This window comes from Rhinoraja longicauda, chromosome 35, assembly GCF_053455715.1.
Source record: "Rhinoraja longicauda isolate Sanriku21f chromosome 35, sRhiLon1.1, whole genome shotgun sequence".
NCBI classification, from domain to species: Eukaryota; Metazoa; Chordata; class Chondrichthyes; order Rajiformes; family Arhynchobatidae; genus Rhinoraja; species Rhinoraja longicauda.
The window spans coordinates 11756522-11783507 of record NC_135987.1 but is presented as its reverse complement, the minus strand read 5'-3'; the positions used below and the strand labels follow the sequence as shown (position 1 = coordinate 11783507).

Sequence of the window (26986 nt, the reverse complement as noted above, 5' to 3'; positions counted from 1 at the left end):
CTGAAGCTCTGTTTGCATCACCAGACATGTTGGGCTGCAGTGGATCAAACGAGAGGTGTTGTGGTAGGAAGGGATGATGTTGAGGGTAGGAGGCTAATACAAGAGGATCAGGGGAGGGGCCTTGGGTTGTGGTCAATGAAGAAGAACTGACAGATCTGTTTTGAGGCTCCACTTGTTTTCTCACATTTGTTGTTTCCTTCCAACATAAGCGAACAATGACAAAATGAAAAAACATTTCAGGAACACAAAGGAAATAAACTGGTTAAAATGTATTCAATTCACTCAAGGCTAATTCAGACAGTGCCATTTTATGCCTTTGTTGCCACAGGCCATTTTACTTACGATACTGTGAGGAATAACCACAGGATTCTCTCTGTGAGCAAGGATGGTTCCACTCAGGCTGCGAGCAATACGACGGAAATTCTCTGCACTGTAACTGTCATTTTCCAAATTTTCTCTTGGAGAAAACTCATTGAATTGCACCTTATAAAATGAGAAGTACAAATAAATACATTTTGCAGTAAAAACTGGAGAACAGTCCAACAATTGAGGAAGAGTTCTAAAATCTGTTAAATCATGCCCAAATTAATTTGACTAGCTGCTTTCCAATAATACAAATGCATACATATTCTTCACCTTGACTCATTTTCCTTCAACATCAATGGCTATTTCTCGACCAGCCTTAAAATGCATTAATTAGAAACAGCTTAATTTCCAATTTTCTTATGAGAGTTCATTGACCTGCAGGATTAAATCAGTTTCTCTACCCACAGAGGCAGCTTGATCTCCTGAGTATTTTCAGTAGTTTCCATTTTTACATAATATGGATTATTCCACAGATTCTTCACGAGAAGATTGGTACAGCGTTTTAATGCATTGCTTGCTTTGCCCAATTAGATAAATCAAACTTTATCTTAAAAGAACAAGATACATCTTTCAAAATGCCAATAGAAGACCTGTTAGACATGCACAATTTACCCCAATACACTATTTATTTGCACCATTAAACATGAACAGCCTGAGAGAAAGCAACAATTTAACATAAATAGTTGAACCTAATGCGTTGCATCATATTTAAAAGCTGATTAAACTTCAATTCAATTCAGAATGAAATTTATAAAAGGTAAGGAATAATAAGTGCCATGTCTTACAAAGCTACCACATACCTTTGTGCTCACTGGTACAGCTGCTTGATAAGCACTGCGCTCAATCTCTGCAGTCGGAGTCTTTGATCGCCCTCTTTCAGGCAGAGAGAAGTGTTTTCTTGGAACGTTTTGTGCAGAAGCTATTGGCACACACATCAGAAATATTAACATTTCCTTTATTTAAAGTATCCAAGTGTAGTTAGATTATTGATTTCAAATAAATTGGCCTCCAAAGGATGATCTATAATTATACCATAAAAACATACAACTTTATTGTTAAAGTTCTGCATCGCCTAAACATCAAAAAAGGTCCCAGATATTTCAATGGTGGTCCTAGGTCCTCGGGTAAATGTGCTCTTTTTTCATGTTTCTCAACAAGAGGTCTGTGGACTAATATGTTGGTCTGTAACATAAATGTTTTCCAGTCTATGTGAAATTAGATAAAAAGATAAATAAATTCAATAATAATGTCAGAGATAGGGTTGGAAATGTGGACAAGTGTGCATCCACAGCTGGGGATTCGCAACATGTGTTATGTATGCAGTTAGCATCTGGAGGTAGAGACTCAATTGTACCAGGGAGTGTGACTGGGAAGGATGCTGATAATCCAGGAAGGAAGCAGTGGGAAAGGGGTCCTTTACTTGCGACTGCAGTACAAATCTTTTTACATGGGCCAAGGAACATTTTAAGCTCATACGATCACTAAACCTCTTCATTCTACCCTGCAATTTTTATTAAGCTATTCGAGATTATAAATTGCTGTACTCAAATCATTCCACTGAAGCAATGGTCATTTCAGCCCCTTTACCAAGATGTACATGTTATACGTTACTTATAATACAACCTTTCTATAAATTCAAGGACAAACAACCAACTGGAAATCAAGCAGAAATAAATTCAAATTCAACTAATGGTGGCATTATGTGCTAAAGATAGAAGCTGAGAGAAAAAAACAATAAAAATTGCAAATCCGTAAACTATATATGCAGGGAATCTGGAATAATAACAAAAATACTGGAAATGCATAGAAAGTCAATCTGCACCTGTGAAGGAAGTAGCATTAACTGTTTCACTCTTCATACGTGCTGATTGGTTAGGTACTTCAAGGATGTACTGTTAATGTTCATAAGTTCATAAGGAACAGAATTCGGCCCATCACTGTTTTCATCTTATAAATATTATTTTATTAAAGACCAACATAATGCACATAGTAAGGTATGTACATGTTAATGAATAACTAGACCAAGTGGACCTTTTCGGCCCATTCCTCATAGAGGGGGGACAGGGAAGGGGACAGGGTGCTAGTGACCTCGAAAGGTCACTATTGCAAGGTGGTGTATTACAATCAATAAGAAAATAATTGGAGATATGAGAAAAGAACAGCGATTCAAAGGCAATGATCGAAGGAGATATGACTGGGCATTTTTGAAAATACAGACTGACTAGGATGCACAAGTGATTAATTGTGCTCATGGTCAAAATGGCATTGCTGTTCATTGCTAAAACTGAATTAGGTATAAAAAGGGGATATGGATTTGGGTAGTGGCAACGTATTCAGCAACTTGAGGCAAAAGAGTTTAAAAATGAAGCAGTAGTTTGCACGAAAACAAGGTGGTCTTTGTGTTTGCTAGAAGTGCATATTGACAACAGTTCACACGCTACACAGGGTGGAAATGATAGGGGCCAAGAAGTAGAACGATGGTCAAACTAAATGTGGAGAATAAAAAAATCAAAAAAATCTTCTTTACCACAATCCAGATCTATTTGAACGATTTGCAAAGTCACCAAAATAGTGAAGCAGACAGAAGGATATCTCGTAATAATGCAATTTAATTATTAATCAAAATTTTACTGTAATTTAGAAAAGTAATAGATCTTTCCTAGCGTGTCTTCTCAGAAAACTAATTCTCAGACCCTACACGAGACTTTTAATGCTTGGATAATTGGCCATTAGCTACTGAATATCATAAACAGTACATCCAAACTCATGTCACACTTTCCATAAAATGTGCAGCAATATTTTTTCTTCACGACATGTTGCATCTTCTCACCTGGTTTAACGCTGCTTTGCCTGGTGACTTTCTCGGCCAATTCTCTACTTGGTACGTATCTCCTACTATCCGAAGCTTGCAGACTTGCTTGATAGAGGGATTCCAGCTCTGAAAACTCCAGCTGTATGTCCTGATCTTTAGCATTAATCGGCTGTGTTTGTTGCCCATGACCATGTGCGTTACTTTCTTGACTGGGCTGTTTACTATGCAGGTGTTGCTGTTCACTGTTTTGGCAATCTGACTGAGGCACATAATGTTTTCTAATATCATCAATCCAGTGGTCTACAGGTACAGAAGAACTTGTGGAATGTTCACGCTGCTGTCTAATCGGACCAGAGTTGTTGTTTAAACAGGTGTCTCCGAAAAGTGGCCCGACAATATGTTGGTATTTTTGATCACATGTATCATCTGTTGGAGGGTCAGATAGAAAATCTGATACACCAGAATGGCAGCTCAGATCTCTTGCAACTGTATTTGTCTTTGGTCTATATGAAGGTACTGGTAGAGGAACAGGTACTTCAGTTTTACAATCTAATGATGCATCTGAAACCTGGGAAGAATATAAGCTGTCAGTTGGCCACTTTTCACTGTCCAACTGATCCTTGCTCTGAAGAAACACTATCTGTTGATTATTATTCAGAGGTAGCTGCAATACTTCCTGATCCATTTTCTTTGGCCGAGAATTGGAATGCACTCTTTTGTAATTAATGTCTTCATTTTCCTGGCCCAGCATTGCATTTAATCTTTGCATCTGTGCTGTCGTTGACTTTACATTACCCATATCAACTGCTGCCTTGATCTTTGGTGAATGGGCACCTTCAATCTTTGAGTTGAACTCCAAATTCAAAATTGCTTCATGGGTAGAAGATTGGGCAGAGGTCCACTTCAAGTTCGTGGAAGACAAAGTTGAAGATGGAGATATACTGGTATCAGTTGTGTTCAATTCAAGTTCCCTTGAATTGAAATACAGAGAATGAGGCTTGATCTTTGGATACATATCTATTTCATCTCTTGGTGTCAACACCTGACAATGGGGAGATGGTGAGGACAATGTGTGACTTATGTCTCCATTTTCAGAAGTAAGCAAAGGCAAGGGGCCATGTTTATTCATTTTCAGTTTGTAATTGTGTGGGAAACAGTCCAGTGACTCTTGCATTGGTTCATCATTATTTTTCACCTGACACATATTCACTGCACCACTAACACATTTCTCCTCCACCTTCTCCCCTTGAACCCAATTGCATTTGTGGAAAGACGGAACCTCATTGGTATAGCTGGTATATTGGTTCCATTTTAGTTCAGAAGTCAATGTTGCAGAAGCTTGGCCATGCGATTCGGAGTGAGGGCTGTGTAACTGGGATGCATGTTGGACTTGTAGCTGGTGATGGGAGGCTGGCAGGGCTCGGGAAGGTTTGGGCCTGTGGTCTGGCTCACTGATGGGTTCCATTACTCTTTCTGATGCTAACAGTATTTGGACCTGGCCAGCCTGCATACTGAAATAAAGAATGGTGTTACTTCCAAAATTAAATTGTGAATAATTTACAGTGGCCAAACACAACCCACATATTGCTTGCACATCTCCACCAACAAATACGTTTAATTAAACTGTACATTAAAATCTTATATCAGCATCCAATTTATTTCAAAAAGACTAATTTTGCATTAAACCTAAGAAATTGCCGAGGAAAAGGTTAAAATCAATTCTTGTTAAAATTCACAAAATGAAAACTACAGTGGAGTTGTTCAGTGGAGTCTCCATGCACATTTCAAAATAACACTTACAAATATTCTGATTAAATGGATTAGAAATTCTAACAAACCTTGGAGAAATGGCCTACACCATACAGCCCTTTGTTCAAATCACTTAAAATTATGAATGCACAACTAATCTTTGTTTTATTACAATTTTAGATTCAAAGAAGCAACCTCATTTAATTTGGACAAGTGCCATAGTACTTCACAGGTAGTTCTGCAAATTTTTCTTTTTAAATGGCATCTTGAAAAAATGTTGAAATATGTTGTGGTTTTTGTATATTTTGCTTAACTAAGGCTAACTTTCTAGTGCCTTATTTCACAGGATGGCTTCCTTTATTCTCCAACCTAATTCACCTGACATTTTGCCCCCTCTTAATCCTAAGGATACTACCTTTTGCATTCAGTCACAGAGTCCCCAGTTGGTGGGGAGTGGGTGGATTGTTGCATGCTCTCCTGCAGACTTCGAACCTTCTTCATGCAAATATGCAGCTTCTTATCAGCAAGGGCTCTGCTGTGTGTGATGGCACTGCCTTCATGCATAGCAAGTCTTAGTTTAGCTAAAATGCAAAACAGCAGAAAAAAAATGCACACGCAGACTCAAACAACATGCAATTGTAAAAGTATGAGAAACTCACAAAATGCTCGGATGCAATGTTAGCGGTATTTGGAACAGCATTGTTATACTGCTTTAATTACAAAAATGATGGTTGTAAAGAAAAAAATCAAATGTCACATCAAATGCTTAATGAGTCACATATCTTATTAAGAACACACATGACTCCACATAGCTGAGCAAAAGCCAAATTAAAGTGAATGCGTGACACAAACATTACTCTTCAGTGAAATTAGGTATGTTCAAAGACATAGAAATGCTCCAAAGCATGAAGGATATGTGAAATGAACTACTAATTTGTAATACTGAGAATCTGTTTTTTCAATGTACCAAACAGCATAAGATTTAACTTATCAGCCAGATTAATTATTGTTAATATACATTAAGAAAATAAATTAGTTTTGCACCTGCTTGATTTAAACCAAATGAGATGTTAACATAAAATGTTTCTCATAAAAGTGCATTTTAGGATAAACATTATTTAAATAGCTTTCCATAGTTCGGAACAATTAAAAGAACAAGACCTTAAGTATATTAAATTTGAAAATCCAGATACTCAATTATCAAAAATTCTCCTTAAAGTATTCATGACATGATTTCAAGACAACTTTTGCACATGTATCCAATTGGGAATTTGACATGCACATAAAGAAAAAAAAAGAATAACCGGTTTAGGTTCAGTTTCTATCCAAGCAAAGAACAGATTATAGTGGGCAGGATTTCATAACTTGTTAGCATAGCATTTAGTCTGTGAGCAGCAGGGGCAGTTAGGGTTACTTACACACAGCTTCATTGCAGAGATTGAGTGCTGCAGCCAAGTCATCCTTCTGTTCAAGACGGAAAGACTGTTCTAATAGAGAGTCTACCTCCTGCAATGATCTCTCAAACTTGTCAGTCTTCCCTGCAGAGGCAACATCAGGGGTTTTTTTTCGCACATGCACTAAATTAAACATTTATTACAATGCAATATCAAAACTTAACACTGACAAAAAATTATTAAGAACGAATTCTTTCAAACTAAATTTTTTGCTTTGAACATTTATAAATTCACTTTTTTATCGCTTTGAGGGCTTTAAAAGTTTCCCTTTTAAAGTGCTTACCCCTGCTGAGAGAAAATTATAATCACATTCCAATTTATGTGTTTCCCCTCACCAAACTGCAATTAAATTCAGACCCAGCCACCTGTTTATGAAGCCTTAAAAGGACACGCAATGTTAAATAAGTAAACCATTATGTGGTTTAATTGCAAAATTAGAAAGTCACAAGATCTGTAAGGAACCATCAGAGATGTGGTCCCTCTTGCAATCCAGGATAATACATTTAATTGAAGTGCAGACAAAGGGACCAATTCTACCTTTGCACCTTTGGAGTAATAACCACAATAATAATGCAGCAGAATCTAAACAATGTGTGGTCCAGAAAATCATTAGTGCTGGATGGGTGGATCACATCGCACTAAAAACACACCAACTTCAATCCTGCAATGTACACAGCTTTGCACGATTCAATAACTGTAACGTTGAAATGGCTCTACCACCACAGAAAGAGTGAAAAATACCAAAGTGTAATGCAGTGACAATCAGATCAAATCCACTGTAGGGCCAATTTGGGAAAATAGGAAAGGGAGACTTGGAAGTGGTTGAAAATGAGGAATAATAAATAATGGATTTATGTTAAAACGACACCTCATTCCAATTTAATCAATGCAATTAAAGTATGACTAACTGCAATAAAACAATAAGCCAGGGGAAATAGTAGAAGCAGGTACAGTTACGTTTAAAAAACATTTGGATAGCCAGATGGATAGGAAATGTTCAGAGGGAAATGGGCCAAAGACAGACAAATGGGATTAACATAGATGGGCATCATTGTCAATATGGACAAGAAGGGCCAAAAGGTCTGTTTTCATGCTGTATCAATAACTCTATGGATCTGTGAACATGAGTAAATTAACTTTTTAATAGTTTGAATGAAGCTAAGATAAGATTGCCTTGATTACAGAGAGATTTTGCCAATTCCAAATCAAAACTTCTAATGTGTATAGACATAACCTTTGTAAAGCATCAAACTACATTACACTGACAAGTGAAGCAGTCCTGTCCACCAATGTTCCTTTATATAGACTGATATTTTTCTAACTTGCTTGTATCTTATAACCACAAACTTTGGTGGGGAGCACACAGAGGGAAATATTTCCCTGTATTTCCTTTAAGCCATATTGGTGGATTTTGTTTTGCAAGCTGGTCATTCACATTTCAAAGCAAAACGGGTATTTACTGAGCAACTGAAACCGGCTGCAAAGTTCTGTTACGTTGATTCAAGTTGAGCGAGCTCTTCTGTGCAAATTTGCCTTCCCCTGCTATTGCACACTATTTTTCAGACATTATTCATTTAATTGTTTTGTAGATCACATATTCTGACCAGACCAGCATAAAGCCAAATTCAGAAACCAGTGGGCATAAATATAATCATTCACACCAATCAATACCAGACTACTCAGCAACAGTCCTTAGAGTCTATAGGAACTTCTATGATGATGGTACCAAGAATATGGGGAGCACAATATTCTCTATAGCTCTCCAAAACGGAATAGGCAAACACAGGTAACTGCAGAAGTCAACAGTGAGGTCAAATGATCTTCCACTTAAAGAGTGGAGACAGTATAAAATTGAAAGGATTGCCTACATCAGATCTCAACTGTGATAGTTTATATGAGCCTCGAGGTTTAGCCATAAATTAATTTCTGTTCATATTCACTTCAAATAAATGTGATATTACAGGTCACACACCAAGCGGCAGGGAAACACTCACCCTGATTTTGTAGTTCATCCAGGTCCATGAACTTGCTCGGTCGGGGATTAAATACCATTGCTGCTTCCTTTTCCTTCAGTTTCTTTCTTCTCAGTTCCTCCTCTTTAGTTCTTCTTTTAATCTCCTCTTCCAGCTCATCCAACTCACTTCGCATGGGATTACTGTAATTTTCATCTAAATGAAGAAAATGTAAAATTTGTCATCGTCATTGTTGTCTCTTCAAATCCGCCAAACTGATTGGCAGGGTGTGCTCTTACGACAGCCACCCTCTCTCAGCCCCAGCATTGAGGCTCTAACAGTCAGTTTCCAGTGGCAGACCACATTGTGCACATCTTGACAGCAAGCTCCTGAACCAGGCACTCTATTCTGAGCACTGTCAAGGCAACAGATTGTCAGATGACCAGAGAGAACAATTCAAGAATCTTCTCAAAGCTGCATTTGAAAAGTATAACATACCACTGACTCATGGGAAAACCTGGCTATGAAGAAGAAATGTTTAATGGAAAAGATAATGTCCCTTGAAGGTAGACACAAAAGATGCTGCCTGACCCGCTGAGTTACTCCAGCATTTTGTGTCTACCTTCAAGGGACATTATCTTTTCCATTCCATGAAGGAATGGGTGACGTTTCGGGTCGAGACCCTTCTTCAGACTGATGTCAGGGAAGGGGGCGGGACAAAGATAGGGTGTAGTAGGAGACAGGAAGACAGTGGGAGAACTGGGAAGGGGGAGGGGAAAGAGAGGGACAGAGGAACTATCTGAAGTTGGAGAAGTCAGTGATCATATACAGTCAACATGCCAACCTCCTCCATTATGTTTGAGGCTTTTGTATAGGCACACGGATGTGCGGTGAATGGAGGGATATGAATAACATGCAGGCAGGGGAGATTGGTTTAATTTGGTATCATGTTCAGCATATTGAGGACTGAAGGGTCTGTTGTCTTGCCAGAGGTATAACACATCTCAGCTTTCCATCATCTCACATGCCAAGCTTCAGCCAATTCGAATCACTCTACTTGATACTGAGAGATCCGAGGGAACATGAATATCTTAGCAGAATTATCCAAAGTTTTCATTGTTTAAATTAATAGCTGAACAGCAAAAAGCATTATAAACTCACCAAAATCCAATATTGTGTCTAGACAACAGCACATCACTAATTCATTTCACCCATCAATAGGCATGGTGTCAAGTTCAAATGTTAAGAGTATGTGGGGATGAACGAACTTGTGTCCTCATCAACTATACCAAGCATTTGTCAAAGACAGCTGCTATACTGCTCTTCCAGGAATACATTAACCACCAGACACTGAAGGTCAATGTTTCTACCATTCAGGGACATGAAAACTTCCCAAAGTATATACACGGTACAAAACAGAACTGCAACATTCAGTGAGCTCATCATAACATATTTAGCACTACACTTCTATTTCTAGCTTGAATACAGTTCATTTCTGAAATATTATTTAATCCAAGATGAGTCTATTTGCCTTTTAAAAAAATTAAAGATATATTGGTGAAATTGCTCTTGTCTGATGGGATAGGGGAGACGAGGAAGTGTCCGGGGAGAGACTGGTGCTTGATTATGCTTGTGCCCCTGCAAGTCAACCACAGTATATCAAATGTTCAGCAAATCTGAACTAATTTGTTGCTTTATATGGTCGAGCTGGGAACTGAGACAATGGTCCAATCTTAAAATCTCTTTCTGTACACCAGTATCTTTCTCTGCAGTGGTTTAACATCTTTAGGTAAAATTTCAAAAGTTTTCTACAGATCCAGATCTGGAGAGTTGCAGTGTTCAAATGATTTCATTCTTATTTTCAACTTCCAGGCCATGCGAACAAGCAGAAGTATTAAGTGTACGGTTTGTTCACCAAATAGTTGATGAAAGTTCACTTTCATTATAACAGAGGAATTAAATAATAAGTATCGACAAGCTATGTTCAAATCAAATCCAGCATCCCTGCCTCACTGGACTCGCATCAATTTGCATACAGGGCAAACAGATCCACAGAGGATGCCATCTCTCTGGCTCTTCACACTGTCCTGACTCACCTGGAGAGACAGGGCACGTACGCGAGGATGCTATTCATTGACTATACCTCTGCCTTCAACACGGTCATCCCCACCAAGCTCATCACCAAACTCCACCAGCTCGTCGTTATGCGACTGGATCCTGGACTTCTTGATGGAGCGACAGCAGGCAGTGAGAATGGGCCCGCACCTGTCCTCCACTATCACCCTGAGTACCGGCACACCACAGGGCTGTGTTCTGAGCCCCATACTCTACTCCGTATTCACACACGACTGTGTTCCTGCATTCAACACCAACGCCAAGTTTCCAGATGTCACAACAGTGATCGGGCTGATCACCAACGGTGATGAAACAAACTACATTGCGGAGGTGCAGAACCTGGCGGACTGGTGCTCAGTTAACAACCTGTCCCTAAACACCTCCAAGACCAAGAAGCTGATCATCAACTTCCATAGGTCATACAACGGGGAATACGCTCTGATCTTTATCAATGGGGACAGTGTGGAGAGAGTATCCAGCTCCAAGTTTCTGGGCACTCACATTTCGGAGGACCTCACATGGTCCACTAACACTGCTGCGCTGGTCAAGAAGGCGCAGCAACGACTGCTCTACCTAAGAACACTGAAAAAGTCTGGTCTGCCCCAACAGCTGCTGACGACCTGCTACCGCTGCACCATAGAGAGCATCCTAACGCATGGCATCCCTGTGTGGTACCTCAGCTGCACGGAGGCAGAGAGGAGAGCTCTTCAGCGGGTAGTCCTTAGAGCTCAGAAGACTATCACAACACAGCTACCAGCCTTGGAGGACATCTACAACACACGATGCCTCAGAAAAGCCACCAGCATCCACAAAGACTCCTCACACCCCTGCAATAGTCTGTTCGAAATTCGACCATCGAGCAGACACTACAAAGCCTTCTACGCCCGCACCTCCAGACACAGGAACAGCTTCATCCCCAGGGCCATAGCTGCTATGAACCGGTCCTGCTGAGCCGGATGGTCACATCGCACAGTGAACTACTTGAACTTTATTCAGACCTACTTGAACTTTATACTGTTTTAAAACTGTTTCTAATTTTGTTTCACTGGGTTGTATAAATTTATATTGATTAGTTAATTAATTTATTGCATCGTATGGGAGGCGCATTCCCAATCTCGTTGTACCCCTGTACAATGACAATAAAGATATATTGTATTGTATTGTATTAAAACCTGTGATCCAAGTGTTCCACCTCAAATGTCACTTTTTGCCATGAATTCACGTTCTTACAAATGATTGCCTTTCACAAAGACAGAGTTATCAGATTCCCACTCTGTGATATTCAGTGGGTGAAAAGTGGGCTCAATGAGAGAGAAGCACAAGCTGAGTTCGGGACAAGCACCTGTCATAGCAATTTTTCTCCAATAGATGGTGTGCGAGTCTTCTGTTGTGAATTAACGACTTTTGCGCCATGGATAGCTAACAAGTGTTAAACACCAACTAGAGAACTGGGAAAAGGTGAATAACTAAACAAGTCACCATGGCACCAGAATGTTGTCTCTGTTCAGAGACAAGGGAGAATTAGTATAACTATCTGTGGCTGGACTCACCCAATGCATGATTGGTGAATACAAAATACAGCTTTTACAATAAAAAAGAGAAACTGGTTATTATTACGCTCAAATCTTAACTTGAGAACCTGTGAGAATAAATTGCACTATTTAATCACAATTTTAATGTTTAAAGGACATTTAAAAATGTACATGTGGGGGAAAGATTTAGAGGAACATGGGCCAAATGCAGACAAATGGAAATAGCTCAGATATAGTGTTTAGAAAGGAACTGCCGATGCTGGTTTATGCAAAGATAGACACAAACTGCTGGAGTAACTCAGTGGGTCAGGCAGCATCTTTGGAGAAAAGGATTGGTGACCAAACGTCACCCATCCTTTTTCTCCAGAGATGCTGTCTGAGCCTTTGACTACTCCAACATTTTGTGTCTAGCTTAGATATACATATTGGTTGGCAGGGACAAGTTGGGCAAAAAAAGGCCTATTTGATGCTGTACAACTATGACTCCATTGCATATTAAAACAAAGTAACAGGAGAAATTACATTTTGTTCTGAAAAGGAGAACGTCAAAAGGTTGAAGGAGGACATCATGAAGTTGACCAAAACCATTTCCTGAACAATAACTGAAACACCAGTGTGTTAAAGCAGCTCCACTAAAACTGATTGTTCTTATGCATGGTGGCTCAATTTACTTTCCTGTAATCTGGAAATCAAATTAAAGTTAAATATGGGAGTTGGAACCAAATCAAGCAGCCAGCTTCCTGGCAGCAGGACAGTTAATTGCACAAATTAAGCAGGAGCTTAAAAATCAGGTCATCGTTCGAGCCAGCTGCATTAGATGGGAAACCTTTGTTTTTTTCAGAATATCTGTGGTGTGTAGTTATTTAAAGTATTCACAATGGCAATAGTTCATGCTCATATTAATAAGGATCGATTAATTTCAGTTAGCAACATTCTGTGGATCAACTGACCACACCTTTAAAAAAACAACATTATGAAGCTTAGCAGTGAAAACAGAGAACTGAAATAAAGATATAATTGAACAAGAAGAAAAATATTATTTTTTTGGACTTCACAGAGGATAGTTGTTGTCCTCTGAAATAAATCTTTATTAGCCCAAAGTAAACAGACCTTAATGTCCAGTTACAGAATGTTCAATGTGTTTACTGAATTCAATCCATGGGAATGTTCCTTAGCAACTACTGGTGATGAGTGTGTATTGTTATAGCAAGTCCATTGCAAGACTGTGGAAGAAAGACTAAAAATCACTTGCTGCAACAAATAATAAGGGTTGAATAGATAAAAGCTAACTACAAAATCAGCTGAACTTTGACAGAATTTCAGAATAAAATCGTGTCAGAACCTTCATCTCTCTCTTACGAAACAGAATAATCGGATTCCTAATCAACAAGGGAGGCAGCATTAAACGTGCATAAATGGACAACCTCATTTAGAATTCTTGCTGTGGGAATGAGTTAGTGTTGGACTAGCTCAGAAGAGAACCATAGGTTCAGGTTAAAGTCCACTACATCTATCAAGGCGGCACACCGTATACTTTCTCCTTAATGTACCAGATCCAGTTGTGCTCAGTACTGACAGAAATTGCGACAAGCAAGTAATCTACCCCTATCATCAATTTTGCAGTCCAACACAAAGCAACAATTTGGAGTTTGTTTCTCTCGCGTCGGCCCAAGGGCATTTTGACTATTTTAAAGGATGGCATTTAAAAAGAACAAGATATCACTTGATTCTCGGTAGCCCATGGGATAGCTGCAATTAATAATAAACTGCATTGTCATCAAGATTGCTGGAGTTAGTTACCACCTCTGTTGCAGTCCTCCAGTTGCAAAGAAGGTAACTCGATGCAATGTTTCATTGGATAAAGTAGTGGACAAGATACTGAGTTCTGCTACTTCTATGCAAATATGAATAGACTACAGTTACAGGATAACAATTGTTGTACAAGCAGAAATGTTACAAATAGATTAGAATAAATTGTTGTATCATTAAAAATCCTTCACCAAAGCTCAGTTGGCATGAATTGATTAAAATGGGTCCATTCACCCTTATTCCTATCATGTAGCATACTTTAAAGATAAATTAAATAAAAACATAAGTGAAATAGTTCAAAGAAAGAATATTATCTTTTAGACATTCAGCTTCCATTTAGATCAGGATATTTTGGTGATCTGCCAGCTCAAATTAATTCTACTCTTCTGGCCCCTGGTCAACTCCTGGTGAGCGTCAGATGTGACTGACACAAGTTTGACACTGGCCAATCCTTTAAAGTTAATGTAATATTCCAAAGGCATCAGACAATCTGCAGGTGGAACTCAGCAGGTCAAGCAGCATCTGTGAGGGGAAAAGAACTGTTGACTTTTCAAGTTGAAACCCTGCATCAGGACTAAGGGTGGAGAGGAAAGATAGATAATATTAAGGAGAGGGGGAGTGATGAAACAGCAGGCAGTGGGCAATTGTTGGACCAAGGAGGGGTGAAGGATGATGGGCCAAACTAGCCAGATAGAGAGGGTAAAGGTTGGAGTTGGGAGGCAGACGCAGATGGATGATAGATGCAGGCAGGCAAGCTCTAAGCCTCACTTTCCAAAATGTACCGAGAGCCACATTCTTCCAGCTCTCTGCTGTTGACCAATCACCCACTGGCCTCTGTCTCATCACTCCACTTCTCTTTACACTGGCTATCATCCTTCTCCATACTTAGTTCTCAAAATGTTGACAATTCCTTTCCCCCCCAAGTTGCTGCTCAACTTGCTGAGTTTCTCCAGATTGTTTGTTGCTCCCGATGCCAGAATTTCTTGTGTCTCCATTCCAAAGACATATTATGCATTGTCGAGGTCTTAGAATACTATTTTAAAAGAAAGTTGCATTTGTTTACGATTTCATATACTTTATGGGGACTTGAAAGGGAATTAAATGAATGCATTCCATCAACGATTCTGATCAATGAGCTCATAACAGCAAGTAAATGCGTTAACTTGTTTACTACAAAAATGCCAAACAACCCACGGAAGGCACTCGCACACATCCCTTATTAACATTGAAATTATTGTAACAGCTTCCTTACAAAGTTATCTTACAAATACATTCCATCAATAACAATTTTAATGTGGTTGCACGCATTTTCAAAAGAATTTATCCTGTTTAACTAAAAAAATTATAGCAATGTAGGGAAAGTGATAAAGCCAAGGTCATTTTTAATGACACAACATACAAGTGAGATATGCCACAATTTTAATACATTTATCAGAGATCTAAAAATAAACATTCTGCATTATAATATAAAAGGTTGCAAGCTTTCTTACTGGAAATCTGCTGCAAATGCACCCAGCTCTTGCCGGCTGCAGATGATTCTTGTTGTAAGGCACTGCTGCTCTTGGACTTGGGAACAGTTTTCCATGAAGGACCAGAAATGGTAGCTTTCTTAGTGCAAGTTTCCCTTCAAACAAAAGACACGTGGCAGCACAGAAATCAGCATTTATTGTGAACACTTGTTTCTCTTCGAACAGAAAGCACAAATGCAACAGATAAATCAACATTTATTGTAAGGCAACAGAAATATCCAAATGAGCAACAGGATCAATTTTTGCATTGATAAAACAGAGAGAAAAAATGGAGATATTTTCTGTAGCAAGGATAAACAAGGGGTATAAAAAGGTGAACAAAGCATTTTCACATCTAATATAAGGTTCTATGCCCAATCAATTTTACTGGATTTTGTTTTAATTTCTCAATTAAAAGCAGTGATATTGTAGAAAATAAGTACACATAAAATATTGAGTTATTAGTAACTGCAAACTGAAAGCAGTTCCTGATATATAACAGTTCAAGCTCTCAAGTGCACGAGATACGTTAAGTAAATAAGACAACTTACCTGAAAGGATTGACAGTGGAATTCTGCATTCCACCTGGGACTCCATCAGAAACTGACGTATCCAAACTTACTGGACTGTTACTGTTGCGCTCACTGCTCTCGTAGCCTGATTCCATTCTCTGAATAAAACGTTCACTTTCTCCCAAACTTTGGATACCAACTTGCTGCAGACCTTTGCCTGAACACCCAGCCTTCTCATATTTGTCATTATTATTAATCTGAATGTCTTTTCCTTCATTTTTTGTATTGTCTAATGTCAAAGGAGCTCTTCCAACTCCTATTGAACTATCAGTCTTATTGTGGTTAGAATCTTTAGCACCGTCTTCAGACAAAGCAGCCATTTGTGGACTGGAGCCAGGCTTTTTTTTCTCTTTTGTGAAGATACTATCAATATTAAGAACCTCGCGTTTAGGTTTCCACAGGTAGGTCTTCGATCTGCTCGATGAACTTGATTTGGATTCACCACTGGTGCTCTCCATTTCCCAGTCTTTTGATCGTCCGATTGACATTCGGAAATTTCCGTTATCTACAGAGTCCACCAATTTTGCTGGAGTGGATTTGTTGTTGCCCTGGTCTTGATTATGCAAAGGTCGGTTATGAATAATATTGCTCACAGTTTCTTTGAAGTCCTTCAATCGACTCGTAGCAGGTTTCGGTCCAGTTCTCGGGGCTTGTTTCTCTTTCAATGTTTCGCCTACAATTTTGGACATAAAGGACACAAAAGAAAATAAAGCATGCACAAGAGCAGCAACTTCATTGTACACAAGCACACACACAACCACACCCATACCAATCTGCACTTCCAGGTTCATGACATTTCTGCAATGGCTCAAGTTAGATTTCCTTCCTCACCTTCACTGTGATAACCACAAATGGGAATTTCATCTGACTTCTCTGGTTTCCCGCGATTGTCAGGGCGCCTAGGTCGGCTGGAACTTCGCCTTCTATCCACCGAAATCCCTTTTTTGAAAGGAGGCCGTTGGTTAGATTCACTATCTGTATGATGTCCTGGGACAAAATATCAATTTCTTAAGATAAAATGAATATTAATTTTAAGAAAATATGGCACAGCCCAGTAAATGGGAAATTCCAAGTCACTGCATATTCAAAAAGGCAGAATTTTTCTGTAGAACTACTTTAAAAATAAATCGCTGTATTGAATGTTCACCAGTCCACAGATCTTGCATCATATTTACAAAGGAAAGCTGAGACAGTCTGTTCTGAGCCGAGACTGTCTTTAACTGACTGGTTGACACAGCGGTGCCAACACTTTGTAATATTACCCATGATCCATAGTATTACACCGGTTATTATCGAGCAACAGCTTGTAGCTGACTGTAATTATGCGGTAGTCAGTGACTTCATCGTTCCAATCCTGAATAGAGCTTTCCTTCCTATGTTAAAATATATATTTTCACAGCATTATTTCACCTATATACTCAAGCTATTTTCCAAAGCCCAAACATGTAGTATCACACTGCATAAAGAACCTTTACCTATCACCCCCTTCCTATTCTTGAATTTATCTTGCTTGTGCAGTTCAACCAGTGGAAAAAATAAACCCCTCACTTAAATATTTTCTTAAACACCCAGCTGTTGGGAACTAAACAGGCTATTACAATTGCGAATTGAATGGTAGTTTATTATTTCTTTCTGAAAAACAAAATGATTTCTAAAGTAAAAATCTGGATGTGTCAACATTTTTATTTTAAAAAGAAGATTAACCAAATTTTTTACATTATAAAACTAAGCATGAAAGTCAAACCAGTCCGACTCAAACCACAGAAATTGGCAGATTGCTTTTCCTAAACCTTATTCATTATTGTTTCTGTGTCTTTTGAACTATATCACATGTCTATTACACATTCAACCAAATAATGCTCTGCTTTATTGTTCCGCTCGGTGCATTTAGCCTCATTTGCTCCCATCCCCACAGCTTTATAGTTCTTCCTGCTCATGTACTTTGCTCGTGATCCTCTCATTCCAACAATTGCCAACCATCTCTCCGCTCTCCACCACCAGCTCTCTATCTATACCTTTCCTACTAACTCCAGCCCTTTCTAGTTTTGTTAAATGGACCACTGCACCATGTTATCCCATCCAATCCAATATTCTCACCTTCTCCAATTTCCACCTCCAAAGTTCCTTTTTCTCTACCCTTCCAACTCATTTTTTAAACTTAGTTTTCCCAAAAACCCTAACTTCCCTATTAAATGCACATTATGCTTTTAAATACACAATAAACGCACACAGGTTTCTCTTTGTATTGCTTGCATTGTACAAAGGTTAATAACTTTCAGCATTCAGAAATACTTGGAGAAGTTTAACCAATACCAATACCTTCTTTATCACCCTATCTACTTGTGTTGCCACTGTCAGGGAACTTGCGCTCAAGATCCCCTTGTATGTCCTGTATTTGTTGTATATGTTCCGCTTACATTCGACTTCCCAAAATGCAACATCTCACACTTGTCTGGATTAAATTCCATAATCTCCACATTCTCCCCACTTTCCCCTCAGATTCTACTTCTCACCTCCAAATTAGGAGAAGCAATTTAAAGCATCCAGTTAATGCACTAATTTACAAGTCTCTTAGATGCAGGAAGAAACTGGAGCAACTGGGAAAACACAAATGGCACACTGACAGCACGAGAGGCCATGATTGAAACAAATTTGCAGGAGCAGTAAGGTAACAGATTTATTAGCTACAGTATACTGCAGCCTCTTTAAAAGAAAGGAAAATAAATCCCTTACATCAGATGTTCTTAGACAACACCCTAATTCCCCATTTAAAGGTTCACATGTGGAGCCAAAAATGAATCAACATTGAATAATTGAATTTCGTTTCAGATTTTGTTTCACCAATTTTACAATTTCTTTTCTGAAAATGACAACTGCAAAGTCTTAATTAACTCCATTGTGCTGGGTTCTGCCATACCACAGATTGATTTTCAATTTTTGGAGTCACCAATCATTTTAAAATTTATAGTACCTGTATCCCTGCTGCTTTGAGAAGCTGTATCATTTTCCATGTTGTAAATCACTGTACCCTGTGAATCAGAGGAGAAATGGCTGACCATAGACTCTTGATGACTGTGCTTGTAATGGTAGCTCTCATTCGAAGAATCTGTTCTGCTGTCACTGGATATAGATGGCTCCCTTCCTGTAAAACCCCATAAAAACAAATCTGTAAGACCATCTACAGCACATGATATTTTCTAGACAACCACACCTGCCATCTAAATGGATATTGGTGTGCCCAGTTTGGGTGACATGCACACCAGTATTTTCACTTTATACCAGAAAGGTGCCTATGAATCATCTCGCAATTGACATAAGATTATCAAACTCGGCAACCTGAGGGAATTTGCTACTAAATCATAATTTTTGACATGGGTTACTTTTATCAGTTAATTGAACAGAAAACTCAATAACTTTTAATTAAATGCTCCATATAGATTTTTAACAAGCAGTTTTAAAATCTGACTGACAAATAAATGCTGTCAAGCAACTGCAAAGAAATGTTTGTGTTTTTGGTCTGAATATATGGTTTTGAGTTCTGACTCGCGATGACACCTGAAGAACTAATGAGCCGCAATTGGAGCTAGTAACTGAATAATTCCTCACACATGCTTTAAATCCTTTCCAACTATAGCCCCAAACCCAACACTGGTTCAAGTTAAGTTCCACAGACACGCAGCTGCCCCCTGCACCCATATATCATTTGCAAGATAGTCCCTCCTATTTAATTTATACTCACTAACACTTAAGCTTAGTTCCAATGTTTTCTTCAGCAAAATGCCTTTGGAGGAAAACAGCAGGAATTCCGTCCAGAAGCACAGACCAAAGAGACAGCCCAAGCAGCTTAAACTGAGTTCTGCCAACACTGAAAAAAACTGGAAACAAATAATGGGAACAACCTCATCTGCTCAAAGCTCACCTTCATAATAAACTGCGCAGTGCATTTATCGACTTTCCTTTTCTTTGTTGGTAATTAGATCCAAATGGATAGATCACACCTGGATAATTTGCAAAACAACTACATTGTAGATACTGTCACAGTTGTGTAGGAACAAGTTGTGGAGCAAAGGATTTTACCACCACTTGAATCTTTTCCATGCCTCTAGCAATTATCCAGGGCACTGGACAGTAACTTCAAGAGTGTTTATTGTCATATGACCCAAAATTAAAACCGGGCCATATATGGCTGAAAGGGTAAAAGGTTTAAAACATCTATGATAGTGGGCACCCCAGAAAAAGGCACATTTGGCTAAGGATAGCAGCAAATAGCTGCTGGACTCCTCTGCACTGAGGAAAGTATTGTTTAAGAAGACTCCTCCACCCATAAATTGCGAATTGTCCATCTCTGTTATAACTCAATGTGCTAGGACAGTATCATGATTAAGCTATATCAAAACTCTCTAAATTGAGACTTCATAACATAACATTTTGAATCAAAGAATGAATGGATAACAAACAGAGATTTAAAAGCATCGAAACAAAACATGCAATACACTGCATGCAATACACAGAATGCAATACACAGACATGCAATACACAGAAACGTTTCAACCACATTCTAGATGATGCAAAGAAAACAAAACAGAAGCAACCACACAAAGGAGAAATATCTGAAGAATGTCTGAAGAAGGGTCTCAACCCGAAACGTCACCCATTCCCTCTCTCCTAGATGCTGCCTGACCTGCTGAGTTACTCCAGCATTTTGTGATACCTTCGATTTGTACCAGCATCTGCAGTTATTTTCCTACACAAAGGAATAACTACTTTTCAAGTGTAATTTTACTCAAAAAATTCTGAAACACAATGATCTAAAATGGTGGTAGCAATCTGTAAGAGCTTTGCTGACTAATTGCCTGAAGGAACATTCCATTGAACTGGCATTTGTATATGGGGAATGCAAAAAGTTTAATTAAAGAAATAAAATTGAACTCTCAATTCTACTGAAGCAAAATAAGATACTCATACAGACTCTTTACTCAATCTGTTCACAATCAAATTCAGAGATATTAAATGCACCGTGAATATAAAAATCATAATTACCTGAATCTTCACTATCATAACAAGTTCGGCTGTACTGATAGGTGTCTGCTACGGGTAGATCTTGTGCAGATACAGGAGTGCCTCTTGGATCTGCATACAAAAGTAGTAATGGCTGATAGTGGCTCTTAATGCATCTGGTCACAACGTCCTTCCACTTGGGTCCAATCTAAATTGGAAACATTTAGAATTACGACACTGATTATCAATGTACAATTTCTACTGCATCATCAGCAGTTAAAGTATCAACTGTCTTCAAACTACATTTCTCAAATCAAATAAACATAAACATGGCCTTCTTAAATTGTAAATTGTGCTCAGCCTTTTTACATGCTAACTTATTTGTAGCTAAGTGTGGTGAGGAAACTGAAGCTGTTTTATTCTGCAACAGTAGCAATTCAGAAAACATCTACTGTATCTGATTGCATTGTGATCTAGGTTCTGGGAGAGAGACGTTTAATGAAAGAGAACAGGAAGCAACACTTCGCTCGTTTGCCAATCTGAACTTGGAACTGAATGTAGCGATGAAGTGGAGAATGCACAAGTTACATACAAACAGTAAGAAAGGCTGCAATGTCACAGGCAAATTTAGATAACACTGCATATCTTAACATTTGAGATACTGCTCTGAATTGGACAGTGTTGTTCACAGAATTGCTGTTCTGACATCTCCACATTTAAAAGCTGCGCGTTCTCTTTTAAGAAAAACAAATTCAGAGTCTGGGGTATGTTCTTTTTTTGAAAGATTCATTTAGATATGACTGTCAGAATACCCAGTTCAAAACACCGTTTAAACCAAGTATGGAGGAAGCAAAGACATGAGCTCAGCATTTTAAAATAATGCATATGAAAAGACTGTCAACATTATTCATGTGCTCATATTATTGCCCACCCTGAAGCAATCAACCACTAAGGCCAGCAATAAGAATAACTCTTGGACTAGATTGCAGTGACAAGATGTGATATTTTAGAAAAAGAGCACCTACCTCTTTCACATGAGCATCATCAAAATACATCCATTTGCGAATTTTTGTTTGGAGGAAGAAGGTAGAATAGTGTTTGCCATAGTAACACACCATGCCGACCAAATAGAGCTCTGTATGCTTAGCTTTGTCATCCGTCACTCGATAGAATAGCTGTCAAATAAAAGGAGACCCTTTGGAGCATGGAATTGTGACAAGCTATTTTTAATCCAGCCTCTGTTAACCACATTGAGAAATTTTCAAGTCATCCTAGTTAATATCATGTTTCTTTTAGAAAACAAAATGGTGTTCCTTATCAACAAGTTGAAGCTGCAAATATTGTTTAAATTATTTGGAGTCAAACAAATTAGCCAGTTGCGTACAAACCAATGTCTACAGTGAGACCACATGGTGCTGTATTTGTTCTAGATGTGATCTTGTTAAAAATGACGCCATATTATATATATATATATATATATATATATAAAAAGACGTGTATGTTTTGCCAAAGGGATTTATCGGATATTATCAATTAATTAATTGTATCACACATACACATATATATATTGCAATGAAGAAACGTTTCTCCAGTCGAAGGAGGTTTATGGATTTCTCAATCCCAGAGTGCTCAGTCAATAGCTGCTTTCAAAGATGAGATTGACAAATTTATGAATTTTACAACCTGTAGAACAGAAATATGGACCAGGTAGTCCTTCAGCCATTAACCCATTGAATGACAGAACAGTCTCAAGGGGGCTAAATGCCCCCCTAATCCTTAAGGGGATGGGGGGGGGGGGGGGGAGGAAGGGGTGGAATAGCTGGAAAGAAGATAAATTAAATCTGCAGTTAATATTAAGTTTTTGTTATCTTTGGTATAGCATTGTTTTTCAAGGGTCTTAAAAGCCACAACAATCCCCACAAAAAAAAGAGGCAGCTTTCTAGTTAACATCTAGTTTAATTCTAAAGATATCATCTTCGGTGTTGTTAACATAAACTGGTTCTTTAACAATCGTAATGAAACCTTAAAGAACCGGGGTCTTTCTGGACTCACCCTGCCTCGGATGTGAGGGGCCGATTTTGATGGCTGCTTTAACATGGAATCAGGCAGCAAGATCCCAGCAACAATAAAGCCTGACATTCTAAAAAGGCCTGGCCCACACAGTTTGGCAGGTTTTAGCACAAGGAAATATAGGGGTAAGTCTTTGTCCTGTGCAAGAGCCACAAGTTGATATTTGTAGCTTTTATATATTCTAACATTTTAAAAACTATGCAAATGAACCAAATAATTACATTTTTTTTAAATAAGGTTAACTCAAAACACATAAAACAGTAAACTAATGTAAAATAATTTTAATAATTCACCTTACTCTTTGTTTCCTAATCTACAGGCAAAAATGAATGTGGTCTCTGATCCTATTCCATAACTGGCCTGTCATTGAACCAAAGGGTGATTTTCCAGGTGCAATGCTAGGGAATCTCTGCAAGATTGGATTCAACTGGTACCATTCATGGAAAATCCAGCCACGGAGCGTCATGCCAACTGGAATCCCATCTGTCACTAAGTAAATCCCAGATTTTTAATGGGTTTCTGTCCAGAACCTATCATTGAAATGGCTGAAATGCTGGCGCTTCCAAAGATTCATCATAACATGGAGACACATGGAACTGCAGATGTTGGAATCTTGGAGTAATTCAGTGGGTCAGGCAGCATCTGTGGTTGGGAATGGGTAGGCAACCTTTCAGGTCAGGACCCTTCTGGTTATAACCCAAAACGTCGACTATACATTCCTTCCACGGATGCTGCCTGAACCATTGAGTTTCTCCAGTACTTTGTGGTTCACTTCAGAATAATATGTTTGAATGAACGAATGAAACTTTGATGGAAGTTGACGTGAGTGGCCTGACATTATAGTGTAAGATATAAGTGTTGAGCTTATGTGTGATTTGACAGTGAATCCACCAGCATAAAGATCACGGTATACAGAGCAGTGTATAATTCATTGTATTTCAGTTTTTCATTAGTTTTCAGCCAATGTAGGTTAACTGACAGTGGCTTCTGGAAAATATATACACAAAAAAATCACACTAACACCAAAAAAGGAATAATTACCATGTCTACTGGTGTGATTTAAAGTTATTTTGTTAATTTATCATTTATTTCCAAATTCCACCAGAAAAGAGCTTTAATTTATAGAGAAGTCTCATGCAATTCCAGACTTACAAGTTTTAGATCCATGTCACATACCATCATTAATGCAACGGCAAGAACAAATATGTGCAAAATAACTGAAAACAATAACTCTTTTTCCGAATACTGAATTGAAATTTGAAAAAAAAAGTGAAACAGCTTGAGATGCAAACCTCAAGCAAAATCCAGATTTTAAGCATAAGCAGTAAATCCCATTGTTCCAACTCCTTCCATGTTAGCTGAATTTTCACCTTTAGTAATTCCTACATCAAACGCCAACTCACAGCAGTGCATAATATTTTACAAATGTGATGCAGTGAATTTTGGCAAATATCTGATGCAGCAAATGGATTCATTATTTTACCCAATTTTTGAAGCCTCCTGGTGCCAAAGGACTATTGTAGCTCAGACAAACAGATCCATCATTACCAATATATTCCGATTCGTGTTTCTTGTACTTCTTCACAGTGAACTCCACATTCACTAGATTAGCTTGTGCCTTTGTAAACTTGCTGCTCCCATCTATGCAGCTTACAGTCTCTCTTAAAGTCATTGCACACCTCAACATACAACTTTCTCCTCTTTCATTCGTGAGTTTAATACTCTTGCAAAATGTTGACACCATAAGATAAATACTTAGGCAATGTGGCACTTGCCATATCCAGAGATTCTTTCTTTTTTAAGTTGCTATATCTCATCGCCCAACCAGTCAACAAAGTTATGTCGAATTTCATGAACCTTTATTTTTTGATAATCTCTCAGCTTGGATCTTTGTCTGGAAGTCCATTGTTTCAGGTGTTCAAAAAACTATTGGGTGACTGATCTTTAGGAATTCATAAGACAAACATGGTCCACTTATTTCATGTACATCGATTCTCTTTGTTCGTACTTAGTTGTCCTAGAATTCTGGTAATTTACTCACTACATATAAAACAGATGATCTTTGCCAAGTTTGACTCTCCCTTCTTCAATATCTACAATAAAAAATTTGAGTTTGGAGAGTTTTGGAAAATTGTAAACAAAATATCTTAAATTCACTTACTAACTTCTTTGTAGGACCCAGTATTACAAATAAGTTAACAATTCCAAAGCCCTGTCGTGGAAGTTTGACTATTTTAAGTCTCTAATCACCACTTATTTTTTACTTCATATGCGCATCTTGTACTACTGGCATATTGCTCTTACTTTATTTTGCAAAGTACATAGGTCACAGGTATTGCATTTCATTTACATTCAGCAATAACACTGATAACCATCTTACATCTCCAAGTTTGAGGCACGTTCCAAGACTGTGAATAACATCTTCGGCAAGATCAGAATGATCCGAGTCCCAGACCAGGCCAATAGTGATTATCTCAGGAGAGTTCATCAATACTTTGCGGATTCTAATCTTCTCACCGCAGTTGCTCTGTAAAGAAAATTAGATTGTTATTAAAATAATTCATTTTAATGATACTGACAAAACTACCTAATAATGCAGTAGGCAATGAAATCTAAAAGTGCAGTTCTAACTGCAAATTAAAGCTTACTGTATATAACGCGTAGCACAGCATTGTACTCAACAGGTGCAGCATCAATGCAGTCAGCTGTCAAGTTCAATGAGGTAATACAGTGAGTTCCCAATCACATCAATCAAGGATAAATGACAATGAAGAGGCATGAAAGAGGAACATAGTCAAAGAAAAATATCATTTCCGGTTTTCCCTCTGCAAACTCATTAATTTTGGGATTAAATCAACTAAAGATAGTTAAGTGATGTTCTGTTTAAACAACTAAGGATATAATAAATAATGTCAAATATAATCTCTTTATTAAGCTTCAGGAGGGTAGCAAAAAAAAAAGTACTCCAGCAACTTAGTAAAGAACCAAGTTACAAAACCAGTAAAGAGCCATGTTCAACATTTAATTTGCCAAGTCAACTGAGTGTTATAAATGGGATTGTAGCCCTGTCTGACTGAGGGAGGGGAAATGCAGAAAATAGTCAGCCTGCCAAACTTGCTTTTAATCTCCAGCCAGAAACTCCACTGGTGGTGTTTCATTTGTGAAGCTTGAAGAAAAAATTAAAAATAATAAGATTAATTAGCAATAAATCTACAGTAACCTGTATTAATAAAAGATGAATATTCCAAACTCTGTGCAATTAAAAAATGATCACAGATACAGAATACTTGGAAAACTTACCAACGGTGATGAAACAAACTACAGAGGTGCAGAACCTGGCGGACTGGTGCTCTGATAACAACCTGTCCCTAAATACCACCAAGACCAAGGAGCTGATCATCAACTTCCGTAGGTCACACAACGGGGAATACGCCCCGACCTTTATCAACGGGGACAGTGTGAAGAGAGTGTCCAGCTTCAAGTTTCTGGGCACTCACATTTCGGAAGACCTAACATTGTAAGTCCACTAACACTGCTGCGCTGGTCAAGAAGGCACAGGAACGACTGTTCTACCTAAGAACCCAGAAAAAGTCTGGTCTACCCCAACAGCTGCTGACGATCTTCTACCGCTGCACCATAGAGAGCATCCTAACACATGGCATCCCTATGTGGTACCTCAGCTGCACGGAGGCAGAGAGGAAAGCTCTTCAGCGGGTAGTTCATAGAGCTCAGAGGACTATCGGAACACAGCTACCAGCCTTGGAGGGCATCTACAACACAAGATGCCTCAGAAAAGCCACCAGCATCCACAAAGACTCTTCACACCCCTACAACAATCTGTTCAAACTTTTACCATCGGGCAGACGATACAAGGCCTTCTACGCCCGCACCTCCAGACTCAGGAACAGCTTCATCCCCAGGGCCATAGCTGCTATGAACCGGTCCTGCTGAGCTGGATGGTCACATCGCACAGTGAACCAGCACAGATCTACGTGCACTTTATTCTATTTTAAAACTGTTCTAATTTGTTTCATTGGGTTGTTTAAATT

At 38.5% G+C, this 26986-nt stretch overlaps 1 protein-coding gene across 10 annotated transcripts in view; it reads right to left on the bottom strand.

Annotated features, from left to right (window-relative positions):
- Positions 1 to 26986, bottom strand: part of usp54a (ubiquitin specific peptidase 54a) — an 88263-nt gene that overhangs the window by 3240 nt on the left and 58037 nt on the right. For 6 of the 10 annotated variants that reach the window (XM_078428540.1, XM_078428546.1, XM_078428541.1 and 3 more), the window contains 14 exons: positions 25318 to 25464; positions 21893 to 22042; positions 20910 to 21075; positions 18841 to 19011; positions 16701 to 16856; positions 15849 to 16542; positions 15280 to 15413; positions 8376 to 8549; positions 6346 to 6465; positions 5343 to 5508; positions 3197 to 4689; positions 1167 to 1285; positions 343 to 483; positions 1 to 196 (listed from right to left, as the gene is read on the bottom strand). In XM_078428540.1, coding sequence (XP_078284666.1) covers positions 1 to 196; positions 343 to 483; positions 1167 to 1285; positions 3197 to 4689; positions 5343 to 5508; positions 6346 to 6465; positions 8376 to 8549; positions 15280 to 15413; positions 15849 to 16542; positions 16701 to 16856; positions 18841 to 19011; positions 20910 to 21075; positions 21893 to 22042; positions 25318 to 25464 — 4027 coding nt within the window. Of the gene's footprint in view, positions 197 to 342; positions 484 to 1166; positions 1286 to 3196; positions 4690 to 5342; positions 5509 to 6345; positions 6466 to 8375; positions 8550 to 15279; positions 15414 to 15848; positions 16543 to 16700; positions 16857 to 18840; positions 19012 to 20909; positions 21076 to 21892; positions 22043 to 25317; positions 25465 to 26986 lie in introns of those variants that run through there. The other 4 variants (XM_078428547.1, XM_078428548.1, XM_078428549.1 and 1 more) reach the window with 4 other exon arrangements.